Here is a 23,991-nt window from a genome sequence, read left to right as displayed (position 1 = left end):
ATGATCATTTTCATACATCATGTCATATTTATTTAGGATATATATATCTAAAACACGAAGATATTGCATAATTGTTATTGGTGCATTGATAGATGCTGGAAAACCCATTGACTCCCCCCAGGTTTATGACTATGTTATGTTATGTATGTTATGGATCCATAAGTAAATCCCATGGGGAGATCTTTATGATGCCTTATTAGGGGAGGTCTATAAGTTGCCTCGGGTGCATAATACATTTCAAATCTTAAGAGAAAGTCATGAGAAGCCTCTGTATAAGCTGGGCACATTGGATTTGGGGAGTTACTGGTTACAAGTCCATCCTACATAAAATGGTTGTGATGTGAAAACCCATTTAAATGATACATTACATATGTATGAAATGAATAATATAATTAATATTAGTTCATTTACTCACTGAGCTTGTGTAAGCTTACCCTTTTTCCCTAAGCCCTAGATGCAGGGTTGCAGAACTAGAAGAGTTCTTTGAAGAGAGAGTATCACGAGTCATTTTAACCTTGTCCTTTATATATGATGTATGGATAGATTGACATATATAAAATGTGAATGGATAGTACTATGCTGGTAATTAAGGAAAATTAGAGTTATGTAATATTTTGAAGTATGATGATGTATGTGTTATGTTAATCTTTTTTGGGAGTGTGCATGTTGAATCATTACGCTTTAGAGCTCATATATGTTAAGGTTCAAATTATGAATCATTTTTATGTTATGAATGTATGAAAAGACTAAAGTGTAATAGTTTAGAGTATGCTTAAAATGTAAGATATAGAAATGCGCGTATGTTTTACAGGTTTTAGGCTTACTATGATTTTTGACAGCCTTAAGCTAACTCGATCCTTAATGCCAGTAATGGCCCCTGGTTTGGGTCATTACAAGTTGGTATCAGAGCTCTAGGTTAGATGACTGGACCTAGATGCTAGTAAAAGTATAAAATAAGGGTGGAAGGAAGTATGTTGACTAGTATAGTTAGGGAAATATATGTCCCTTAGGGTTGAGTCCCTGTATGATTGCATGTTGTATGTTATATGTGTGCTATGATTGGTGACATATTATGTGTTCATGTGACTCCACATGAACTTTTTATGTGCTCAATACTTCTTATTTGCTTTTAGAAATGCGAGGTTCAAGATGGTCTGTTGGGTTGACTAGTGCTCCACTCAAGAATGAGGGTATTGGAGCACTACACTCCAACCCCATTATCAAGGACAGAGCAAGCAGGAGTGGAAGGGTGAATCTTCAAAAGGTCCTAGAAGGTCCTTTGAAGTCAACAAGAAGACTACATGTGTGCCCATAATGTCGGTAGATGCATGGAGGATTTTTCATGGCTTCTCCCAATAGCATGAGAATCCTGAGCCTTCTAGTGTGGGAAGGATGGGAGAAGACAATTTTGAGAAAGGAAGAGATGAGTCAGAGTTTGTATCTCCTCAATAGCCAGGACCATATTTTGGGTTTGGGTATCAATATCCTTAATGGGGGAGTTTTGGAAACCCTGGGTTTTTGAGCTATCCCTAATATCCTCCTTTCAGGCCCTACCCACCTTACTTTCCACCGTTCAACCCATATCCCATGTACTCTCCATCACAGCACCCTCTACGGTTCCTCATGCACCATAGGAACTCAAAATCTCATGGAGAGAGTTACAAGAAAGCAAGTAGCACCACCACCCCCCTACAGTTCCTATAATTCCTACATAAGAGATTGGGATAAATAGTCAAGGTAAAGTAAAAATGATGAACTATTTAAAGCTGGATGCTCCTAAGTACAAGGAAGGAGATGATCCTTTCAAGAACGTTAAGGCGTTCAAAATGATAACCAACAAATTGGATGCCAATGATTATAGGGCCATTCAGATGACTAACTTTACCTTAAAATATAAGAAGGCAAAGGATTAGTATAAGTCCTATGTTATTTCCAGGGTCGATAGTATGACATGGTCTCAGTTTGTGATAGAGTTTACTAATTGGGCTTTCCCAAAAAGCTCTAAGGAACTGAAGGTGGTGAAGTTTGAGCAGTTGAGATAGACTATTGATATGAGTGTTGACGAATATGCAGACAAGTTTGTTAATCTTTTGCAATATGTGGGGCAGGAGTATGATACGGATAAGAAGAAGGTGAAGAGGTACAATTAGCACTCTAAATACTCCTCATTGATTTTGACTGCAAAAACCCATGGTTTCTATTATATAGTAAATAATGCAAGAAAAATGGAGGCTAGGGCTATCATTAAAAAGTGTCTAAAGCTGAAAAGTATAAAAGTTGATAAATCTGCAATTCCTAAGGCTATAGATGCAGGGAGGTTCTGTCACTTAACCAAGACTGTTTCCTTATTTAAAACAAAGAAAGATAAAGGAGGAAAGTTTGGCAAGAAGCAAAAGAAGAATAAGTTTTAGAATGGAGTCAAGGCAGGCCTTAGGATGGGAAGCAGATCTAATTCTAGATCGGATACCTCTTGTTGTGTAAGATTTGGGAAGCTTCATTAAGGAGTTTGTAGGTTTAGAACCTCCCAATGTCGGGAGGGGCACATGTCTAAGGAGTGTCCTAATATGGAAAGGGTGGCTTCATAATAATAGACTAGATTAAATAGTATGGCTCAATCGACAGTGAGACAAACTTTTATGTGTCCCTCATCGGGAAGGGGATAGGGTGAAGGCGAGGTTCTTTTTCCTTTACTACATGTTCACAAGGGAGGGGTTCGATAGCACTAGCATTGATCTTTACCATGACACAACAGGAAGCCAAAACCTCCAACACTATTGTGTCAGGCAACCTTTGCATTAGAAGTTTCAATGTGCATGTTTTGATTAATCCTGGTGCATCTCATTCTTTTGTTAACCCCAAAGTGGTTATAAGATTGCGTTTAGTAGTCTTGAATCTACAATGTTCATTACTTATTAGTGGGCCCAAGTGTAATCCTTCAGTAATGGAAATGATCTGTTACACTTGTCCAATAATGGCAGATGATAGATGCTATCCAGCTGACCTAATGGTCCTAGAATTGATGGATTTCGATGTTATTCTAGGGATGGATTGGCTCTCAATAAATTATGCCACCTTAGATTATAGGAATAAGATAGTAAGGTTTAGAGGACAAGATGGGTTGGAGTTAATTTTTTAGGGAGATTAGTCATCACCAGTGAAGGGGATGATCTCCACCATATAAGACAGGAAGATGCTCCAAAAAGAATGTAGAGGGTTTCTAGCCCATGTTACAGAGGTTATGGAGAACAGAAGTGGACTAAAATCAATTTCAATGGTAAGAGAGTTTCCAGATGTGTTTCTAGAAGAGCTACCTAGTTTGCCACCTGAGAGGGAGATAGATTTTGAAATTGATCTAGTGCCTGGTACTAAACCCATATTTATTCCTCCTTATAGCATAGCTCTTTTAGAGTTAAAAAAATAGCTACAAAAATTAGTAGATAAGGGATTCATCCGACTGAGTATCTCCCCTTAGTGTTCTCCAATACTGTTTATAAAGAAGAAGGATAGATCTTTGAGACTATGCATTGACTATAGGCAATTGAACAAGGTCACTATGAAAAATAAGTACCCTCTACCCCATACTGATGACTTGTTTGATCAGTTAGTTGAAGCTAGATGTTTTTAAAAGATAGATTTGAGGTTCAGATATACTAGCTGAGGTCAAAGGAGATAGATATTTCGAAGACTGCCTTTTGGACTAAATATGGGTGTTATGAGCTTCTTGTGATACCATTTGGGCTAACCAATGCCTCAGCAACATTTATGGATCTCATGAATAGGGTATTTAGATAATATCTAGACCACTTTGTAATCGTCCTTATTAATGATATCTTGGTGTATACCAAGAGTTAAGAAGAGCAGTACAGCATCTACGAATGGTTCTTTAAATGCTGCAGGAACACTAGTTGTATGCCAAGTTCTCTAAGTATGAGCTAAAGAGTATATCCTTCTTGGGGCATATAGTGTCAAACCTTAAATCGAAGTGGATCCTAAAAAGGTTGAAGCAGAGGCAGATTGGTCAAGGCTAACTATAGTGACTGAGATTAAGAGTTTCCTAGGTTTGGTAGGCTATTATAGGAGATTTGTACATGATTTCTCCAAGATAGCTACTCCAATGACTAGGTTAACTTAGAAGAATAAAAAGTTTGAATAGAGTGTCTGATTTCAGTACTAGTACTGGCTCTACCTACAGATAATGAAGATTTCATTATTTATTACAATGCCTCCAGAATGGGTTTGGAATGTGTTCTTATGTAGAAGGAAAGAGTAATAGCTTGTGCTTTAAGTCAGTTGAAGAAGCATGAAGCTAATTATCTGACTCATGACTTAGAGATGGGGGTCGTAGTCTTTACCCTAATGATTTGGAGACATTATCTTTATGGAGCAAAATGCGAGATCTTCACAGACCATAAGAGTCTCTAATACATCTTCAAGTAGAAAGAGCTGAATGTAAGACAATAGAGATGGGTAAAACTGCTCTATGATTGTGATTGTACAATCTAGTACCATTTGGGAAAGACAAATGTTGTTGCAGATGCCCTTAGTCAAAAATCATTTGGCAGTTTGGCTCATATATCCATAGAAATATGGCCCATCTTGAAGGAGTTACACCAGCTGATTGGAGAAGGGTTACAGCTAGAGTTGTTAGCTAAGGGTACTTAGATAGCTGAGATGAAAGCAACATTAGTGTACCTAAGGCAAATAGCAAAGAAACAGTATGAAGACCTTGAGTTGGTAAAGATAGCAAAAGTGGTGCAGAAAGGTAAGATTAGTGAGTTTCATTTCGATGGAAAAGGAGTGTTAAGTTATGGCAGCAGGTGTTGTGTACTAAATGACATCTAACTCTAGGGAGCCATTAAGAAAGAAACTCATAATGCTAAGTATAGTGTGCACCTTGGAGCCACCAAAATGTATCAGGACTTAAAGAAGGTGTATTAGTGGCCTTCCATGAAGGAGATTGCATAGTTTATGTCTGCTTGTGAGGTTTGCCAAAGAGTGAAGCTGAAGCATCAGAAGCCAGCAAAAATGCTCAACCTACTACCCATTCCAAAGTGGAAATGGGAAAATGTGGCCATGGACTTTGTTGGAGGGTTGCTAATAGCCTTCAATAGATATGACTCAATATGGGTTATAGTGGATAGGTTGACCAAGACTGCTTACTTCATTCCTGTTAGAGCTAACTATTCTGTGGATAAGTTGGCTCAGGTCTATGTGGCAAAGATAATAAGGTTGCATCGAGCTCTAGTGACAATAATTTCCAACAGAGGACCACAGTTCACATCAAGGTTTTAGCGCTATCTTCAAAACTAGTTGGGCACCAGATTAGACTTCAGCATGGCTTTTCATCCTCAGACACATAAACAGTAAGAAAAAACCATACAGACTTCAGAGGATATGCTAAGGATGTGTGTACTTGACTTTGGAGGATCGTGGAAAAAGTAGCTTCCCTTAGTTAAGTTTGCATATAACAATAACTATCACTCTAGGATCAGAATAACACCGTATGAAGCTATGTGTGAGAGAAAATGTAGGCCTCCTGTGTGTTGGAAAGAAGTAGGTGAAAGAGCTTTAGCAAGAATGGAGTTGGTAGAAATCACCAATCAAGCCATGCCTTTAATCAGGAAAAGGTCGAAGACAGCAGCCGGTAGACAGAAAAGTTATGCGGATCTCCATAGGAGAGAAGTGGTTTTCAAAGAAAGGGACATGGTGGTTCCAAAGGTATCTCCAATAAAGAGTGTCATCTAGTTTGGAAAGAGAGGCAAACTAGCTCCAAGGTACATTAGACCATTTGAAGTGTTGCAAAGGGCTGGAAATGTATCTTATAAGTTAGCTTTGCCTCCAAAAATGGAGAGGATCCATCCGTTATTCCATATTTCTATGTTGAGGAAGTTCGTGTTAGATCTAAACAAGGTTATAAGTGAACCAGACATGAAAATTTTGGAAGATCTTTCTTATGTTGAAGAACGTATTTGGATTGAGGATATGCACATTAGGAAGCTGAGGAACAAGGAGATACCTATAGTCAAGTTGTTATTAAATCACCACAACATGGAAGAGTGCCCGTAGGAAACTCGTGACTCCATGATACAATAATATCCCCACTTTTTCTAGGTATGTTATGTAAGTTATGTATTGTAACACCCTCCCGGTAACTACTCCGTACATCCTGCTGTTCCGGTGACCAGTGTCAGTCCGGACAGCTAGAATGTCCGGAAAAATATTTAAACTAAAGTGAGGGACCATAATTAACTCAAATATTAATAAGAAAAATTTGGTAAAAATTTTAGAAATAAAATACAACCAAGTTAAACGAGCCGGTGCCCTAGCGATGGATAACCAGAGGGAAGTTGCAGTTCTCGCAACGAGGAGCCCTAGACCCGGGCAAAAATTCATAAAATAATTTTTGGGACTCCAGAGAAGGGTCATTGAGGTTCCTATGGCATTAGAATGCCAAGAAAATATTTAGAAATATTTTTTAATCGGTACAGACAATTTTGACCCGTTAAGCCAAACGGAGGGCATTTTGGTCATTTCGCCTTCAGAGGTGATTTTTGGCCGACTTGTCCAGTTGAGTAAATAATTAATATGACATAAAATATGAATAAACATTACTAGAAATTAAATTGAAAATGAGTAGTGATGAAAAGAAAAGAAAAATGAAATAAAATGCCAAATATGACATATTATGATGTCATTTAAAAAGCTTTCTCCAATCATAATAAAACAATCAATTAATTAAGTAATAAAAGGGACAAAATAAAGACCAAAGGAAACAAAAACACAGCAGCCATTTTTCCCATTCCAGCCGCACCATAGCAAGGAAGAAACCCTCCATTTTTCTTTTTTCATTCAAGCTTAAGAAACTCTCAAACTTTACCTCAAAACCCTAAGTCACTTTCACTAAAATTCATCCTAGCACCTTGCATAATCTTTTGGCAGCCAAGAAAAGGAAAGGAAGTGAAGTTTTGAGCTTGGGAAAAATCTACCTACAATAGGTTAGTGCATATATGTATTTAAAACTCATTAATTCCATGATTGAGACTTATAATAGATGAGAAATCGTGAAATAAATGAAACAAATTCATGTGTATGTCCACCATAGAATTTGGCAGCCCTAATGAAGGAATGGTTTTGATTGTTTTGTTGGACTTAGAGTGGACTAGAAATGATGTTTAAGATATATATCTACATGGATAATAAATTGGTATGCTAATTAAGGCATCTTGTAGAAAACATAATGTGAAGCTAGGGTTTTGGGGAGTGAAAATTGACTTGGCTTATGAAATTGTTAGATAACATTTTAATGGTCAATTAGTGACCATTTTAGGTAAGTTGACCATAATATGGACTGAAAAATAGCATGGAAAAGTGAATGACTATGCTGCCTAGGGACAATGATAATGGTGACCGATTCAGTCAATTAGACAGCCATAACTTTGGCTGTGTTGGTCCAATTGGTGTTTGGCCAATTGGACATGAAACTAGGCTTATAATGGCACATTTTTGCTGAAGAAACTATTCCCAAAAGACCAAAGCAAGAGGACCAAAAGTTGGCCCCAATCCGAATACCACACAAAGACTGCAGAATGACCAAATGAACAAGAATCGCTCATTTGGCCATAACTCATCAGAGATATGGTCAATTGACTTGAAATTTTTACAGAAACAAGTTAAGACATAAAAAACAGCTTTCATGAAGAAACCTACCCCAAATTATGGCCAGAACCTATTCAAATATGTAATTACAGTCACTGTTCATGGTACTGTAGATTTGGTAATTCTGCAGTTTTGGAAATCCGGCCAGCTGTGGTTTTTGGACCATATCTGGAGCTACAAAACTCCAAATGGAGTGATTAAAAAAAGGAAATTCAACTAGACAAAATAAGGAACAACTTTCATGTTTTTCATTTCTTCAAATTCCCACTGCAACAGTGCTTAATGGAACAGTAAACTTATGCTTCAAAAATTGAAATTTTTTGCCCTCTTGGTTTTAAGTTAGAAATGGTAATGGTGACCAATTCTAACAAGTTTTAAATGTAAAATATGGTATATTGGGAGTGCCAAAGTCAATGTACATATTGTCTATCCAAAAGTCAACATTTTTGTTGACCAATGAGGTGAATAGTAACACCAAAACTTGAAATTCACAAATTGAAGAATTTAAAAGTTTCAAATGCCCTAGTATACCTAACAACATTGGTTTGGATAGTTTGGCATGCCAATAGGGTTCAGTTAGCAGTACTGCACATGGCAATATGCCATTCTGTGATTTTATGGCTTTTAGCCATTCTGACCTTGTATTGAGCTTTGTCCTTGTGCCTGATGTTATCACAGCTTGTTAGTCGCTACGTTGCACACCGGAGATGCATATGTGACCGATGGTGTGACGGCCGGGTACTTGATACGGTGCGGTTACCGTTATCGATCCAGTCATCTAGTGTAGGTTTCTTGGGCAACCAAATGAATGAAAGTGGACAAAGATAATGAAATAATGGATACACCAATACCAAACAAAGAAATCATACACATTCTATACATACTTATTTTCCGCTATTTTCTTTTATTATACTATTGCACCACTAAGCATTATTGCTTAGCGCGCGTTGCTTGCCACGCGTGAGTACTGAGATACGATCGTGAGCCCGTGAGACCGCAGATCGGGTGAGTCTGTCCTGCAGTTCTGCACAGTGTCCGTGTCACCTCAACTTCTGCACTGCATTGGTAGGACACTAGGTGTCATTTTGATATTTTGTAGCTAATTTTTACTTTCTCATATGTATTTGAACTTATGTAATGTATTCTGATGTTTATGTAAATAATGAAAGTTATGGCTATGAATGCAAAATTTGAGCATTTATTTATTGTTTGTATATGAGAAATGGATGTTTGAGAAATGAAAAGGTTATTGAGAACTGAAATTGAGAAATGTTGTGGATATCTTAATATTGAGATTTTGTTGATGAATTGAAGTTGGGATTGTTTGGAAATTATTTGGAAGTGTTTTTAACAGGTTCCGAAGAACTGTTTTCTCCATTTTTAGCAGATCACTGGATTTTCTTTAAAATATCCTAACCTCAAATAAATTATAATTTCAATAAATGAACTATATTTCACAAATTATATCCAAAACTTTGACAAAAAAATTAATTAAGGTAAAATAGAGTGTCTTGGTGACAGTGTGACATAGCTTACTCGGATACATCAGCGGGTAAGGGGTATCACATTTAGTGGTATCAGAGCACGGTTTAGGCGTTTTCTGGGCCTAGATTGAGTCTATACCATGCATTGCAATTGTAAGAGTCGAGGTGACACTAATGCAGATCTGTTTGTCTTTTTTTATTTTGAATAGGATATGGACCCTTCATCACGAGAGCAATGAGGAGGAAGTGGAGAGTCATGCTCCACTGCAGCGGTGAGACTGGGGCATGGGAGAACTGCTCGCCACTCAAGCGAGCACTCGGCCTCCACAGCCATGTTCCAAAGAAATGGCCGATTTCTTTAGACAAATGGCCGAGTAATGCCAAGACCACTCCACCACCAGCTCCACAGTAAATCACACTGGAAAGGCTAAGAAAGTTTGGAGCAAAGGATTTTTCAGAAGAGAGAAGATGACTCATTGGTACCGAGAATTGGTTGAACAGAACAGGCAGAGTTCTAAAACAACTCCACCGCACCGGAGCAAAACTTAGAGGTCGCCATATCTTTGTTGCAAGATGATGCCTACGAATGGTGGGACACGGTATCAGTGAAGTGTAGCCGAAGCTATAACTTGGGACTTCTTTCTCTCGTAATTCAAGAAGAAATATGTGAGTCTTGTATACCGGAAGAGAGAAGAAGAGAGTTTATTAACTGAGGCGAGACACCGGTCGGTGGCGAGTATGAAAAGGAATTTGTCCGATTAAGCCGCTATGGAAGGGAGATAGTCCCTAATGAAGTCAAACGTGCAAGAGATTCAAGAGGGACTAAATGACAATATAAAGATTCAGCTCAACGCCTTGGGAATCACTGCAATTTAGCAAGTTAGTGGAAGCTGCAATAAGGGTTGAAAAAGTAAGAATAAGTGAGCGGACTGGAAGGAGAGAGCGAGAAGAGGGACTGGTCGGTCTAGCTCATCTCTGCACACAGGAAGAAGTTCAGAGGTCCATCTGCACGAGTTCGGTCGCCACAAGGTCGTGGTCGGGCCTCAGGCCAGCACGCTTCATCCCTAGGAGAGGTCACCCACACCATCCGTGGGCGCCTTTCGAGGATGGGGTTCAGGGACCAGCCCCAACATCTTCTCGCATGTCCACACCGCCCGAAATGGCACAAGGGGAATGTTGGAGAGTAATCGGTGCTGTTTAAGATGTGGGTCGACAGAGCACCAGCTGAGGAACTGCCCACGTAGAACTACTACAGCTGCTCCAACACAAGCGACACACTGCTCTCGCACCACGAGAGGTAGAAAATCTGCAAGTCCGAGGTCAGAGGACCATCACGAGGCTCGCATCGAGCCAGAGAGGCCCGACAGCACCACTTGCCGAAATTATGCCCGAGAGCTCGGGAGGAGCAAGATGCCCCGACGTCATCAGGGGTACGTTCTCCCTCTACAATACACCTGTGCATGCATTGGTGGATCCAGGATCCACTCACTCATACATCTGCATCAACCTACCCGTAGAAAGGGGGATACTAGTAGGGGAGAGTGACCAAGACATTCTGGTCACTAATCCATTGGGCCACAGTGTAGTGGTTAACAAAGTATACAAGGGTTGCCCGTTAAGGATTGTGGGTATGAATTCTTGGCCGACCTGATTGAGTTGCCCTTCCACGAGTTTGACGTGATTTTGGGAATGGACTGGTTGTCACGTCATCAGGCAATGGTTGATTGTAAATTGAAGAGAATTTCTCTGAAAACTTTTGAGGGTAATGAGATCATTGTTGTGGATGAAAGGACAGATTTCCTGTCCAATGTTATCTCTGCCACAGTTGCAAGAAGAATGATGAGAAAAGGCTGTGAAGCCTACCTAGCACATGTGGTGGATACTAGGCAGGCTAAGCCAAACCTGAGTGATATACCTACAGTAAGAGACTTCCTGCAGGTATTTCTGAAGAATTGCACAGTTTGCCACGTAAAGGGAAGTCGAATTTGCTATTGAGACACTGCCGGGTACAGCACACATTTCCATTGCTCCTTATAGGATAGCACCCACTGAATTGAGGGAGTTGAAAACTCAGTTGCAAGAGTTGCTTGATAAGGGGTTCATACAACCCAGTGTGTCACCATGGGGAGCTCCAGTGCTGTTTGTGAAAAAGAAGGATGGGACTTTGAGGCTATGTATCGATTACCGGCAGTTGAATAAAGTGACTGTGAAGAACAAATACCCGTTGCCTAGAATTGATGATCTGTTTGATCAGTTGAAGGGAGCAGGAGTATTTTCTAAGATTGATCTCAGATCAGGGTATCATCAGTTGAGGGTGAAGGATGTAGATGTGCCCAAGACTGCAATCAGGACCCGGTATGGGCATTATGAGTTTCTGGTGATGCCCTTTGGCCTAACAAATGCACCAGCAGTATTCATGGACCTTATGAACCGTATCTTCCATCCATACCTAGATCAGTTCGTAGTGGTCTTTATTGATGATATTTTGGTGTATTCCAAGACCAGGGAAGAACATGATGAGCATTTGAGGATTGTTCTGCAAACCCTGAGAGAAAAGAAGCTGTATGCTAAGTTGTCCAAGTGTGACTTCTGGTTAAATGAGATTGCATTCCTTGGACACATAGTGTCAGCCGATGGGATTAGGGTGGATCCCAAGAAAATAGAAGTAGTGATGGAATGGAAGCCTCCTAGAAATACAACTGAGGTCAGAAGCTTCTTGGGGCTAGCTGGGTATTACAGAAGATTTGTGAAGGGATTTTCCTTAATAGCTGCTCCAATGACCAAGTTGTTACACAAGAATGTCAGATTTGACTGGAATGACAAGTGTCAGACCAGTTTTGAGAAGTTGAAGGCTATGTTGACAGAGGCACCAGTGTTAACACAGCCAGTGTCAGGAAAGGACTTCGTGGTCTACAGTGATGCCTCTCATAATGGGCTAGGGTGTGTATTGATGCAAGAGGGAAAGGTGGTCGCCTATGCTTCCAGGCAGCTAAGGCCACATGAACAGAATTACCCTACCCATGATCTAGAGCTTGCAGCAATTATCTTCGCACTGAAGATATGGAGGCATTACTTATATGGTGAAAAGTGCTACATTTACACAGACCACAAAAGCCTGAAATATTTGCCAACTCAGAGGGAGCTCAACCTTAGACAGAGGCGATGGATTGAGTTCCTGAAGGATTATGATTGTGTGATTGACTACCATCCTGGGAAGGCAAATGTAGTTGCGGATGCTTTGAGTAGAAAGTCCGTCACAGCTTTGAGATCATTGAATGCCCGTCTATCTTTGATTCGAGATGGAGCTATTTTGGCTGAGTTGCAAGTGAGGCCAAACCTGCTATAGCAGATTTTAGATGGGCAAAAAGTAGATGAAAAGTTACTGGCTATTATGAACAAAATCTCAGAGGGAAAAGCAACTGACTATGAGGTGAAAGCAGATGGGTGTTTGTATTACAAAGGAAGGCTGTGTGTACTAGATAATGGGGAATTGAAGGCCAGTATTCTAAAAGAGGCACACACCAGTGTATATGCTATGCATCCAGGAAGTACAAAGATGTATCATGATCTGAAGCTTCAGTATTGGTGGCCTGGTATGAAGAAGGACATAGCTGACTATGTGACTAAATGCTTGACATGTCAGCAAGTCAAGGCAGAACATCAAGTTCCATCAGGATTGCTACAGCCTATACGCATACCTGAATGGAAATGGGATCGGGTCACCATGGATTTTGTAAGTAGTCTACCTCTCACCCAGAAGAAACATGATGCAGTATGGGTGATAGTGGATAGATTGACAAAGTCAGCACACTTTCTGCCAGTTAGGACTGACTACTCACTGGAGAAGTTAGCAGAATTGTATATTAGTGAGATAGTTAGACTGCATGGAATTCCACTTTCCATCATATCTGATCGGGACCCAAGGTTTACATCGAGATTTTGGAAGAAGTTGCATGAGTCCTTGGGTACACAACTCCACTTTCAAAGATGACTTTCCATCCTCAGACGGATGGGCAATCTGAAAGAGTAATCCAGGTAAACAATTGAAACCAATTAGATAAATACACATATTGAACTGAAATGATAACAATAACATGAAAAATATGTCAGGTCCTTGAGGATATGCTGAGGAGTTGTGTCATTGAGTTTGAGGGAAGCTGGGATAGATACCTCCCACTGGTAGAATTTGCATACAACAATAGCTACCAAGCTAGCATCCAAATGGCCCCATATGAAGCACTGTATGGGAGAAAATGTAGAACTCCAGTGTGCTGGACTGAATTGGGTGAAGACAAATTGGTAGGGCCAGACCTGGTGAAACAGACTAAGGAGAAAGTGAAACTAATCAAAGCCAATCTGAAGGTTGCCTCAGACAGACAGAAATCCTATGCCGACTTGAAGAGAAAAGAAATAGAATATGCGGTTGGCGATAAAGTGTTCCTCAAGGTGTCACCGTGGAAGAAGGTATTGAGGTTTGGAAGGAAAGGTAAGTTAAGCCCTAGGTTCATTGGCCCATATGAAGTCATTGAACGTGTGAGTCCAGTGGCCTATAGGCTAGCTTTACCTCCAGAGCTGGACAAGATCCACAATGTGTTTCACGTATCCATGCTCAGAAGATACCGCTCAGATCCTTCACATGTCATCTCCAGGGAAGAAATTGAAATACAACCGGATTTGACGGATGAAGAAGAACCTCTACGGATCCTGGCTCGGGAAGTGAAAGAGTTGAGGAATAAGCAGATTCCACTGGTGAAAGTGCTATGGAGGCACCACAACACCGAAGAGGCAACTTGGAAAGTGAAGAGACGATGAGGCAACAGTTCCCTCAACTGTTTGCATCAGGTAAATTTCGAGGACGAAATTTAAATTAGAGGGGAAGAGTTGTAACACCCTCCCGATAACTACTCCGTACATCCCATTGCTCCAAAGGACGGTCGGTCCGGACAGCTAGAATGTCCGGAAAAATATTTAAACTAAAGTGAGGGACCATAATTAACTCAAATATTAATAAGAAAAATTTGGTAAAAATTTTAGAAATAAAATACAACCAAGTTAAACGAGCCGGTGCCCTAGCGATGGGTAACCAGAGAGAAGTTGCAGTTCTCGCAACGAGGAGCCCTAGACCCGGGCAAAAATTCATAAAATAATTTTTGGGACTCCAGAGAAGGGTCATTGAGGTTCCTATGGCATTAGAATGCCAAGAAAATATTTAGAAAAATTTTTCAATCGGTACAGACAATTTTGACCCGTTAAGCCAAACGGAGGGCATTTTGGTCATTTTGCCTTCAGAGGTGATTTTTGGCCGACTTTTCCAGTTGAGTAAATAATTAATATGACATAAAATATGAATAAACATTACTAGAAATTAAATTGAAAATGAGTAGTGATGAAAAGAAAAGAAAAATGAAATAAAATGCCAAATATGACATATTATGATGTCATTTAAAAAGTTTTCTCCAATCATAATAAAACAACCAATTAATTAAGTAATAAAAGGGACAAAATAAAGATCAAAGGAAACAAAAACACAGCAGCCATTTTTCCCATTCCAGCCGCACCATAGCAAGGAAGAAACCCTCCATTTTTCTTTTTTCATTCAAGCTTAAGAAACTCTCAAACTTTACCTCAAAACCCTAAGTCACTTTAACTAAAATTCATCCTAGCACCTTGCATAACCTTTTAGCAGCCAAGAAAAGGAAAGGAAGTGAAGTTTTGAGCTTGGGAAAAATCTGCCTACAAGAGGTTAGTGCATATATGTATTTAAAACTCATTAATTCCATGATTGAGACTTATAATAGATGAGAAATTGTGAAATAAATGAAACAAATTCATGTGTATGTCCACTATAGAATTCAGCAGCCCTAATGAAGGAATGGTTTTGATTGTTTTGTTGGACTTAGAGTGGACTAGAAATGATGTTTAAGATATATATCTACATGGATAATAAATTGGTATGCTAACTAAGGCATCTTGTAGAAAACATAATGTGAAGCTAGGGTTTTGGGGAGTGAAAATTGACTTGGCTTATGAAATTGTTAGAGAACATTTTAATGGTCAATTAGTGACCATTTTAGGTAAGTTGACCATAATATGGACTGAAAAATAGCATGGCAAAGTGAATGACTATGCTGCCTAGGGACAGCAGCAATGGTGACTGAGATTCCAGTCCAATTAGACAGCCATAACTTTGGCTGTGTTGGTCCAATTGGTGTTTGGCCAATTGAACATGAAACTAGGCTTATAATGGCACATTTTTGCTGAAGAAACCATGCCCAAAAGACCAAAGCAAGTGGACCAAAAGGTGGCCCCAATCCGGATACCCTGCAACAGCACCTGCAGAAATGACCAAATGAACAGTAACTGTTCATTTGGCCATAACTTACTGTAGATATGGTCAATTGACCTGAAATTTTTACAGCAACAAGTTAAGACATAGACAAACAACTTTCATGAAGAAACCTACCCTAAATTATGGCCAGAACCTATTCAAATATGCAATTACAGTCACTGTTTATGGTACTGTAGATTTGGTAATTCTGCAGTTTTGGAAATCCGGCCAGCTGTGGTTTTTGGACCATATATGGAGTTACAAAACTCCAAATGGAGTGATTCAAAAAAGGAAATTCAACTAGACAAAATAAGGAACAACTTTTATGTTTGTCATTTCTTCAAATTCCCACTGCAACAGTGCTTAATGGAATAGTAAACTTATGCTTCAAAAACTGAAATTTTTTGCCCTCTTGGTTTTAAGTTAGAAATGGTAATGGTGACCAATTCTAACAAGTTTTAAATGTAAAATGTGGTATATTGGAAGTGCCAAAGTCAATGTACATATTGTCTATCCAAAAGTCAACATTTTTGTTGACCAATGAGGTGAATAGTAACACCAAAACTTGAAATTCATAAATTGAAGAATTTAAAAGTTTCAAATGCCCTAGAATACCTAACAAGATTGGTTTGGATAGTTTGGCATGCCAATAGGGTTCAGTTAGTAGTACTGCACATGGCAATATGCCATTCTGTGATTTTATGGCTTTTAGCCATTCTGACCTTGTATTGAGCTTTGGCCTTGTGCCTGATGTTATCACAGCTTGTTAGTCGCTGGTACAATCGGAGATGCATATGTGACCGATGGTGTGACGGCCCGGGTACTTGATACCCAAAGTGCGCCATCTGCTTATCGATCCAGTCATCTAGTGTAGGTTACTTGGGCAACCAAATGAATGAAAGTGGACAAAGATAATGAAATAATGGATACACCAATACCAAACAAAGAAATCATACACATTCTATACATACTTATTTTCTGCTATTTTCTTTTATTATACTATTACACCACTAAGCATTATTGCTTAGCGCGTTGCTTTTGCCATGCGTAGGTACTGGAGATACAGATCGTGAGCCCAGTAGACCGCAGACTGGGTGAGTCTGTCCGGCAGTTTTGCACAGTGTCCGTGTCACCTCAACTTCTGTAGTGCATTGGTAGAACACTAGGTGTCATTTTGATATTTTGTAGCTAATTTTTACTTTCTCATATGTATTTGAACTTATGTAATGTATTCTGATGTTCATGTAAATAATGAAAGTTATGACTATGAATGCAAAATTTGAGCATTTATTTATTGTTTGTATATGAGAAATGGATGTTTGAGAAATGAAAAGGTTATTGAGAACTGAAATTGAGAAATGTTGTGGATATCTTAATATTGAGATTTTGTTGATGAATTGAAGTTGGGATTGTTTGGAAATTATTTGGAAGTGTTTTTAACAGGTTCCGAAGAACTGTTTTCTCCATTTTTAGCCGGTACTCTGCCGGATTTTCTTTAAAATATCTGGAACCTCAAATAAATTATAATTTCAATAAATGAACTATATTTCACAAATTATATCCAAAACTTTGACAAAAAAAATTAATTAAGGTAAAATAGAGTGTGCCTGTACACCGTGTGACATAGCTTACTCGGATACACTGTAGCCGGGTAAGGGGTGTCACATGTATGTTATATTATATTTTTATGTGTTTGTTTTAACATTAGAGGAAGAATGTTCTTAGGTGCATCTAGTAGAGATGTTCAAAATATTCTAGTGAATGTAATATTCGCCATTGTCAGATATCGAAATATCTGTCCTTGACGAAATATTCTAGTAGAGATTAAAACTTCACTAACAAGCGAGTGGTGGTAAGATGTGAAAATATGTTCATATATGTGTGTTTGAGATGTTCAAAATACATTTAAAAATAAAAAATGATTTAAAGGTTTTATTTCTTAAAAGTTTTTAAATGTGTGTTTGGGTAGAAGGAACTTCGGCAACTAAAGGATGGACTTTCAACAGCCGAAGTCCCTTTTTCAGCTTAAATCCCTTTTTGGATAGAATGGACTCTGAAAACTAGAACTGAGGTTTTCGGTAGCCAAAAGTCCCTCCACTATCAAGGGTATAAAAGGGACCACAGCTCATTTTCTACCCAAAACACTTGGGTTTTTCTTCTTCTTTTCTCTCTCTCAACTTTACGGCATATAAAGAGCTCTTTGAAGAGATTTTCTTGAGTTTTTAAAGATATAGAGGTGGATTCTTCCATTTAGAAGTTTGGAATAGTAGCTTTATGTTTTGGGATTTTGATTCTCTCACCTCCAAGCTCCAAGGAAAAAGGTAACTTTCTTTTCTTCTTGATCTAATAGGTGGATCTAAGAAAGTTGAGGAGGGATTAGGTTTCTATAACTTTAATTTCATGAAAAGTTGCTTTTAAGATGAGTTTTAGGACGTTATGCATGTTAGGAATAGGGGTTTTTTTTTTTTTTTATGTGTAAATTTCATGTTTTGTTATTAGATTAGTTGTGTTTAAGTGTTATGGGCTTTAAATGGCTAGTTTTCCTCGATGGATTTGAAGAAATCCATGAATACGTTATGTTGGTTTTGGGAAAGCCTAGGATTTGAGTTTTTGGTTAACATATGTGAGTATTAAGCATGTTTTCAAGTTATTTTAGGCCCTAGAGATGTGTATATGTGATTAGATTGTGTTTTGAAACTTTGGGATGAGTTTTGCAAAACCTGAATATATAACCTGTTGAAAGCATAATATAAGTCAAGTCAAAGATTTTCTTCAATCCATTACACAACATAAAATTTTTGAATTTATATCTCAAGCGAACATTCGATTTTCAAAAGTTTCATTCATTAGAGATAATGAACTTAACATTATCAAAATCTACAATTATATAAGTCTCAAAATAAAATACAAATATTTACAAACTCAAAATGTTATAGCAAGGTAATGCTTTTTAATACAAACTGCTCAATATCCTTACATCTATATATATAGCTACAAAATACATTAAAGGAATTATAGGGGTATACCCAAATTCGATACAAAAGCTGTTTCCAAGTCTCTCACTTGACAGCCTTCTCCTTTTCCTTACCTATGACAAAATAAATAAGCTATCGCTGAGTATATCACTCAGTGGTGTACAACTATAATTTTAAAACTTAAAGTAAAACACAACTTGTCAAAATATAACAAATCACATTTTCCATGATCATGAAAACATCACCATAATAACCATTTATTAAAATCACATTTTAATGAGTAGATCATAATTCACAAATCACAATTCACAAATCATAAGTGTTGCCAACATCAACACACAGTTTAGACCATGACACAAAATTTCACGATCAATGCCGTGCTGTACACCATGACAAAGCAAATCAACCTCACTAACCGTTATTAATGAGGGAAGGGTTAGCTAGCTAATGAGTACTTATATAGTCTTACCCTAGTAACCGTTATTAATGGGGGACATAATCATAATCAAATATAAAACCCCAAGTAGCCATTACTACTGGAAAGCTCTGAAAGGGACTGTCATGCTAACTGTGGTTTTAAAACAAATTTTCAAGAGTTTCTAAATCGAAAATCACCTTTACGAAACAATAATCACATTCAAATCATCATAAAACCTATAAAGGGGTTGGCAACAAACAAATGTTCCAAATGCAAGGAAAAACCCATATGTCATTCATATAAAGCTCATTCAAAACAAATTTCAAGTTAAAACAAAAGGGAAAGTTAGTTGTACACAAACCTTCAATGATCTCCTTTCTCCTTACTTACTTCTCCTTGTCCATCCTAACTTCTTTTTCTACTAAAAACACACAAATAGAATACCTCAATACTCATCTCAATTGCTGTCAAGTACTCATTACATGAATATCTAATGCAACCCAAGTTAACTTTGTAAATTTTAAAGAGTTTTAGATTTTGGACATCTTGGTGCCCTAATCTTTGAACCCAATTTATACCTAGTTCCCATCATAATTTGATGAGATGTTCTTCATGAAAATTATTCATCTAGGTCTTAAATTTATTTTCCTTTTTGAATAACCTAATATAGAGCTCTATATCTCAAGTTATGATTAAATTTCTAGTTACTATTCACGTACTCTAGGTTCTGGCAGGTTCATTAACCCAATTTTGCTCAGCAATTTGATTGAGTTAAGTCCATAATTTGGCCTAATCTTCTCCATATGAAATGTTCTACTATGTTTTATGTTTCCATCAATTCAAGAATCACCTAATTTGGAGTTTTGTGGAGAGAGTTATGACAATTCATATTTTACTATTCACATGTACCAATTCTGCAGCTCTCAGGTTCTGGCATATTGGTTGACCCAAATTTGCTCAGCAATTTAGTTAGGTTAAGTTCATAATTCACTCTTAAGTGCCCCATATGAAATGTTATATTATATTTAAAGTTTCCATCAATTTAAGAATCACCTAATTTGGAGCTTTCTACAGAGAGTTATGACAATTCAAAATTTACTGTTCAAGTGTACCAATTCTGCAGCTCCCAGGTTCTGGCAGATTGGTTGACCCAACTTTGCTCAGCAATTTGATTAAGTTAAGTCCAAAATTTGGTCTTATGTTCTCCATATGAAATGTTCTACTATGTTTATGGTTTCCATCAGTTTATGAATCACCTAGTTTGGATTTTTCTAGACAGAGTTATGACAATGCAAAGTTTACTGTTCACGTGGTCACACTGATAGTGTCCAGGTTTAAGGGTCATTTAGGGTAGCTTATGGCAATTTTTGGGCAGGGTATCATTATGAAAATTCTAGTCCTATGTCTTAAGTTTCATTTCCAATTGGTTTCACACCAATTGGAGTTGTGTAGTTCAACTTATGAGCTGCCAAGTGTTGACCCCACAAGCTCAAAGGAGCATAGATTTTGATGATACCAAAACTCAACTAGAATCAAACTAACATTGTTTTTAAGTATTGTGTATCTCAAAGAAAAAGGACAAAAGGATTTCATGATGGATTCGTGCTCTTGAAGAAAAGATGACATTCTAAGGATAACACAGGACGAATCAAAGGAGATCAAAGAAGAAAATGTTACCTTCCAAGGCTACATTGAAAATTAGAATTGAAGGTACATATAGTATTAGAGTTAGTTTTATCTTTTAGGATTTCTTGTGAAAAGAATTGAGGAGTAAAAGTCAATGATGCTTATTTTCAATCCCTCAAAAGATTTTCTTTTAAATATCATTATTGGCCTAAAAAGTGTTTGACTATGATTTGGTGTAAAGTTTTATAGTTTTGAAAGTTATGCAGAAAAGTTTTCCTGGTATGCTAACTGGTTTGCTACTTATTTAAGTATGCTAACTGGTTTGCTATTTTCTCAAGTATGCTAACTGTTTCAACTCTGCACAACATCGCAGAAAATGACAAAATAACGGCTATTTTCTTGAAATTCGTATCTGTAACGTTCAAATGAGTTCTGTAACGGTAAAAAACGTTCCAAAGCTATAAATACACCTTCCTTTGGGCATTTTGCACTCAATGAAAGTCCCTCTACTGTTCAAAATCATAAAAGCTTTCATTCAAAGTGCTCAAAGTGATTTATTGCTCTTCATTGGCTTATTTACTCAACTCTTCTTTATAGATTCTGTTGTATTGAGTGAGAGTGAGTTTTAAACACATTATTATCATTTGTGAGAGGTCATTCAAGCACCTATTGAAGCTTGGTTGTGAAAAGTGTTTGGGATAACACTTGGTAGAAGTGTAAAGCTACTTGTAAAAGCTTTGGTGTGAAGATTTGTAAAGGGCTTTGTCTCTTGCCTTGAAAAGAGAAGAATAGTGGAGTGAAGACTCAAAGTGGGATCTTTGAGAGAGTGGATGTAGGCTAGTTAAAGCTGAACCACTATAAAAATTTCAGTGTTCATTTTCTCAACCCTTGCTCTTTACATTTATGCATTTTAACTTTATGATTGATATGCTTTTACTGATATGAAAATTGATATCATATGCTGTTGATCTTGCAGCAGACTGAGAAAATTAGTTTACTGCTAAATCTGCTTTTACTGCTAAATCTGCTGATATCTGATTTAATCTGCATGTTGTTTGATCTGCTGTCAGTTAGAATATTTGGTATCGCTCTCGTTCTTTGTGTTAAAAACCTATCCAGATTACTGATATATTTACTGAATGCTAATATAGTCTGTTATATCAGTATTCTGATTGCATATAGCTTAACCTTGAGTCAACTTGTCAATAGAGCTATATTGTTCATTTTTCACATTAGTCAATTTAGTTGAACCTAGCTGCAATTTTCAAAGGTTTTGAGCAAGAACCGAAAATTGTTTTTAAAGTCCAATTCACCCCCCTCTTGGACATATTTTGGGACATCAATTTGGTATCAGAGCTTGTCTCTCTTGCTTGAGGATTAAACACCTTAGAGTGATCCACACACATGGCTAGTTCATCTAGAAATTCTGCTGGCATACCTGCCCCCTTAGCTGAAGGTTATTCCATCACTAGACCACCACTTTTTAATGGCACAAATTACTCCTTTTGGAAAACTAGAATGAGAAACTTTATACAATCTTTTGACATTGATGCTTGGAGAATAGTTAAAGATGGTCCTTATATTCCTTATAAAACCAGTGAAGGAACTGTACAAATTCCTAAAGTTGAAGTTGAATTTGATGATAATGATTTGAAGAAAATTTCTACAAATGCCAAGGCTATTAATATTCTTCATTGTGCTCTTGATATTAATGAGTATAATCGTGTTTCAGGATGTTAAACTGCAAAAGAGATATGGGACAAACTAGAAGTCACATATGAAGGAACTGATGTGGTAAAAGAGTCAAAGGCAAACCTCCTCATCCGTGATTATGAATTATTTGAGATGAAACCTGGTGAAACTATTGCTGAGATGAGTACCAGATTTACAGACCTTGTAAATCTACTTAAAGCTCTTGGAAAGAGATTTGAAGAATAAGAACTTGTAAAGAAAATTCTGAGATCTCTTCCAAAGACGTGGGAAGCAAAGACTACTGTTATTCAAGACACCAAGGATTTCAGAAAATACACCTATGATGAGCTGATTGGTTCTCTCATTGCACATGAGATGATTTATAAGAAAGATGAGAATGAAGGTGATCAAAAGAAAAAGAAAGGGATAGCTTTCATATCTGAAAAAGTAGATGAGAAAAAGAAAAATGTTGCTCTTAAAGCTGGTTCAAGTGATGATTCAAGTGCTTCAAGTGATGATGATGAAGATATGACTATGATAGTCAAAAGATTCAAAAAAGCATTTAGAAAAGGTGGAAGCAAATACAAGAAGTTCACAAAGAAATATGCTCCAAAGACTCCAAATCATTCAAGTGAAATAGTTTGTTATGAGTGCAACAAAGCAGGCCACATTAAGCCAAAATGTCCTACTTTGAAGAAGAAAAATAAGTTTAGAAAGGACAAAAGCAAAAAGGCAATGGCGGCAACATGGAGTGATAGTGATTCTTCATCAAATGATGAAACAAGTGACAAAGAGGCTGCAAATACTTGCATGATGGCAATTGAAGAAAAAGGTGAAAGCTCACACATCGAAGATAGTGAAAATGAGGTAAATCTTGAACTTTCAAATGTTGATGAATTAGAACTTGCATTTGTGAAGACATATGATAAGTATAGAACTTTTAAAAAGAAATGCAAAATTTTAGTTCATGAAAATTGTGCTTTAAGATCAGAAAATATTTCATTAAGTATGGTTTCAAAGGAAAATGAATTTTATAAATCTCAAATGAAATTATTTAAGGAAGTTAATGATGAGCTTCAAAGATCAAAAGAAGTGTGTGAACAACTTCTTGAGAAAAACAGAATTCTTGAAGAAAAAGTTGAATCTTTGATAAGAGATTTATCTAAATTTACAAAAGGTAAAGAAACACTTGATATACTTCTTGGGAATCAAAGATCCACAAATGAAAAATCTGGAATTGGATATGATGGATTTATGAAGTATGAAAAATACAAACAATTTTTTGTTAAAGCTACATCCTTTTCACAACCGAGTATTACATGCTTTTATTGTAATCATAGAGGTCATATGATTAATACTTGTCCTATTAGGAAAGGAACCTTTAAGGTAAAGAAAGTATGGGTGCCTAAAGGAACCCTACCTAATGTTACTAACATTCAAGGACCCAAAGTTGCTTGGGTACCTAAGAACGATTAATCGATTTCAGTGTCCGCTAAGGAGTATCTTGGAAATGAACATTGGTACATTGATAGTGGCTGCTCTAGGCACATGACAGGAAATAAAGGCAAGTTTTCCTCTCTTACTTTGAAAGAAGAAGGTTATGTGAAATTTGGTGATAAAAGCAAAGCTAAAATTGTTGGATGTGGAACTATTGGTAAAAATCCTTGCATTGAGAATGTTGCATTAGTTCAAGGATTAAAGTATAATCTTTTAAGTGTTAGTCAACTATGTGATAATGGTTTCAAAGTAATTTTTACTTCTACACATTGTGAAATTCATGGAAATAATGTTATGTTTGCTGGTGCTAGAATA

General features: G+C 37.4%; 1 protein-coding gene across 1 annotated transcript; it reads left to right on the top strand.

Moving 5' to 3' along the window:
* Positions 1-4,968: 4,968 nt before the first annotated feature.
* Positions 4,969-6,066, top strand: LOC131180084 (uncharacterized). Its single transcript, XM_058147694.1, has 3 exons — positions 4,969-5,285; positions 5,487-5,718; positions 5,827-6,066. Exons 1-3 carry the CDS (start codon positions 4,969-4,971, stop codon positions 6,064-6,066), a joined length of 789 nt encoding a protein of 262 aa, XP_058003677.1.
* The last annotated feature ends 17,925 nt before the right edge of the window (positions 6,067-23,991 follow it).

The sequence above is a fragment of the Hevea brasiliensis genome, chromosome 5 (genome assembly GCF_030052815.1).
Source record: "Hevea brasiliensis isolate MT/VB/25A 57/8 chromosome 5, ASM3005281v1, whole genome shotgun sequence".
NCBI lineage: Eukaryota > Viridiplantae > Streptophyta > Magnoliopsida > Malpighiales > Euphorbiaceae > Hevea > Hevea brasiliensis.
This window is presented reverse-complemented; position numbering and strand designations above follow the sequence as displayed.

Bases quoted from the DNA above. Each gene is read 5' to 3' on its own strand.
- LOC131180084 (XM_058147694.1), top strand. From the start codon at position 4,969: ATGTCTGCTTGTGAGGTTTGCCAAAGAGTGAAGCTGAAGCATCAGAAG. The intron at 5,286-5,486 runs GTTTTAGCGCTA...CTATCACTCTAG, and splicing joins GGACCACAGTTCACATCAAG to GATCAGAATAACACCGTATG. The intron at 5,719-5,826 runs GTATCTCCAATA...GTATCTTATAAG, and splicing joins GGGACATGGTGGTTCCAAAG to TTAGCTTTGCCTCCAAAAAT.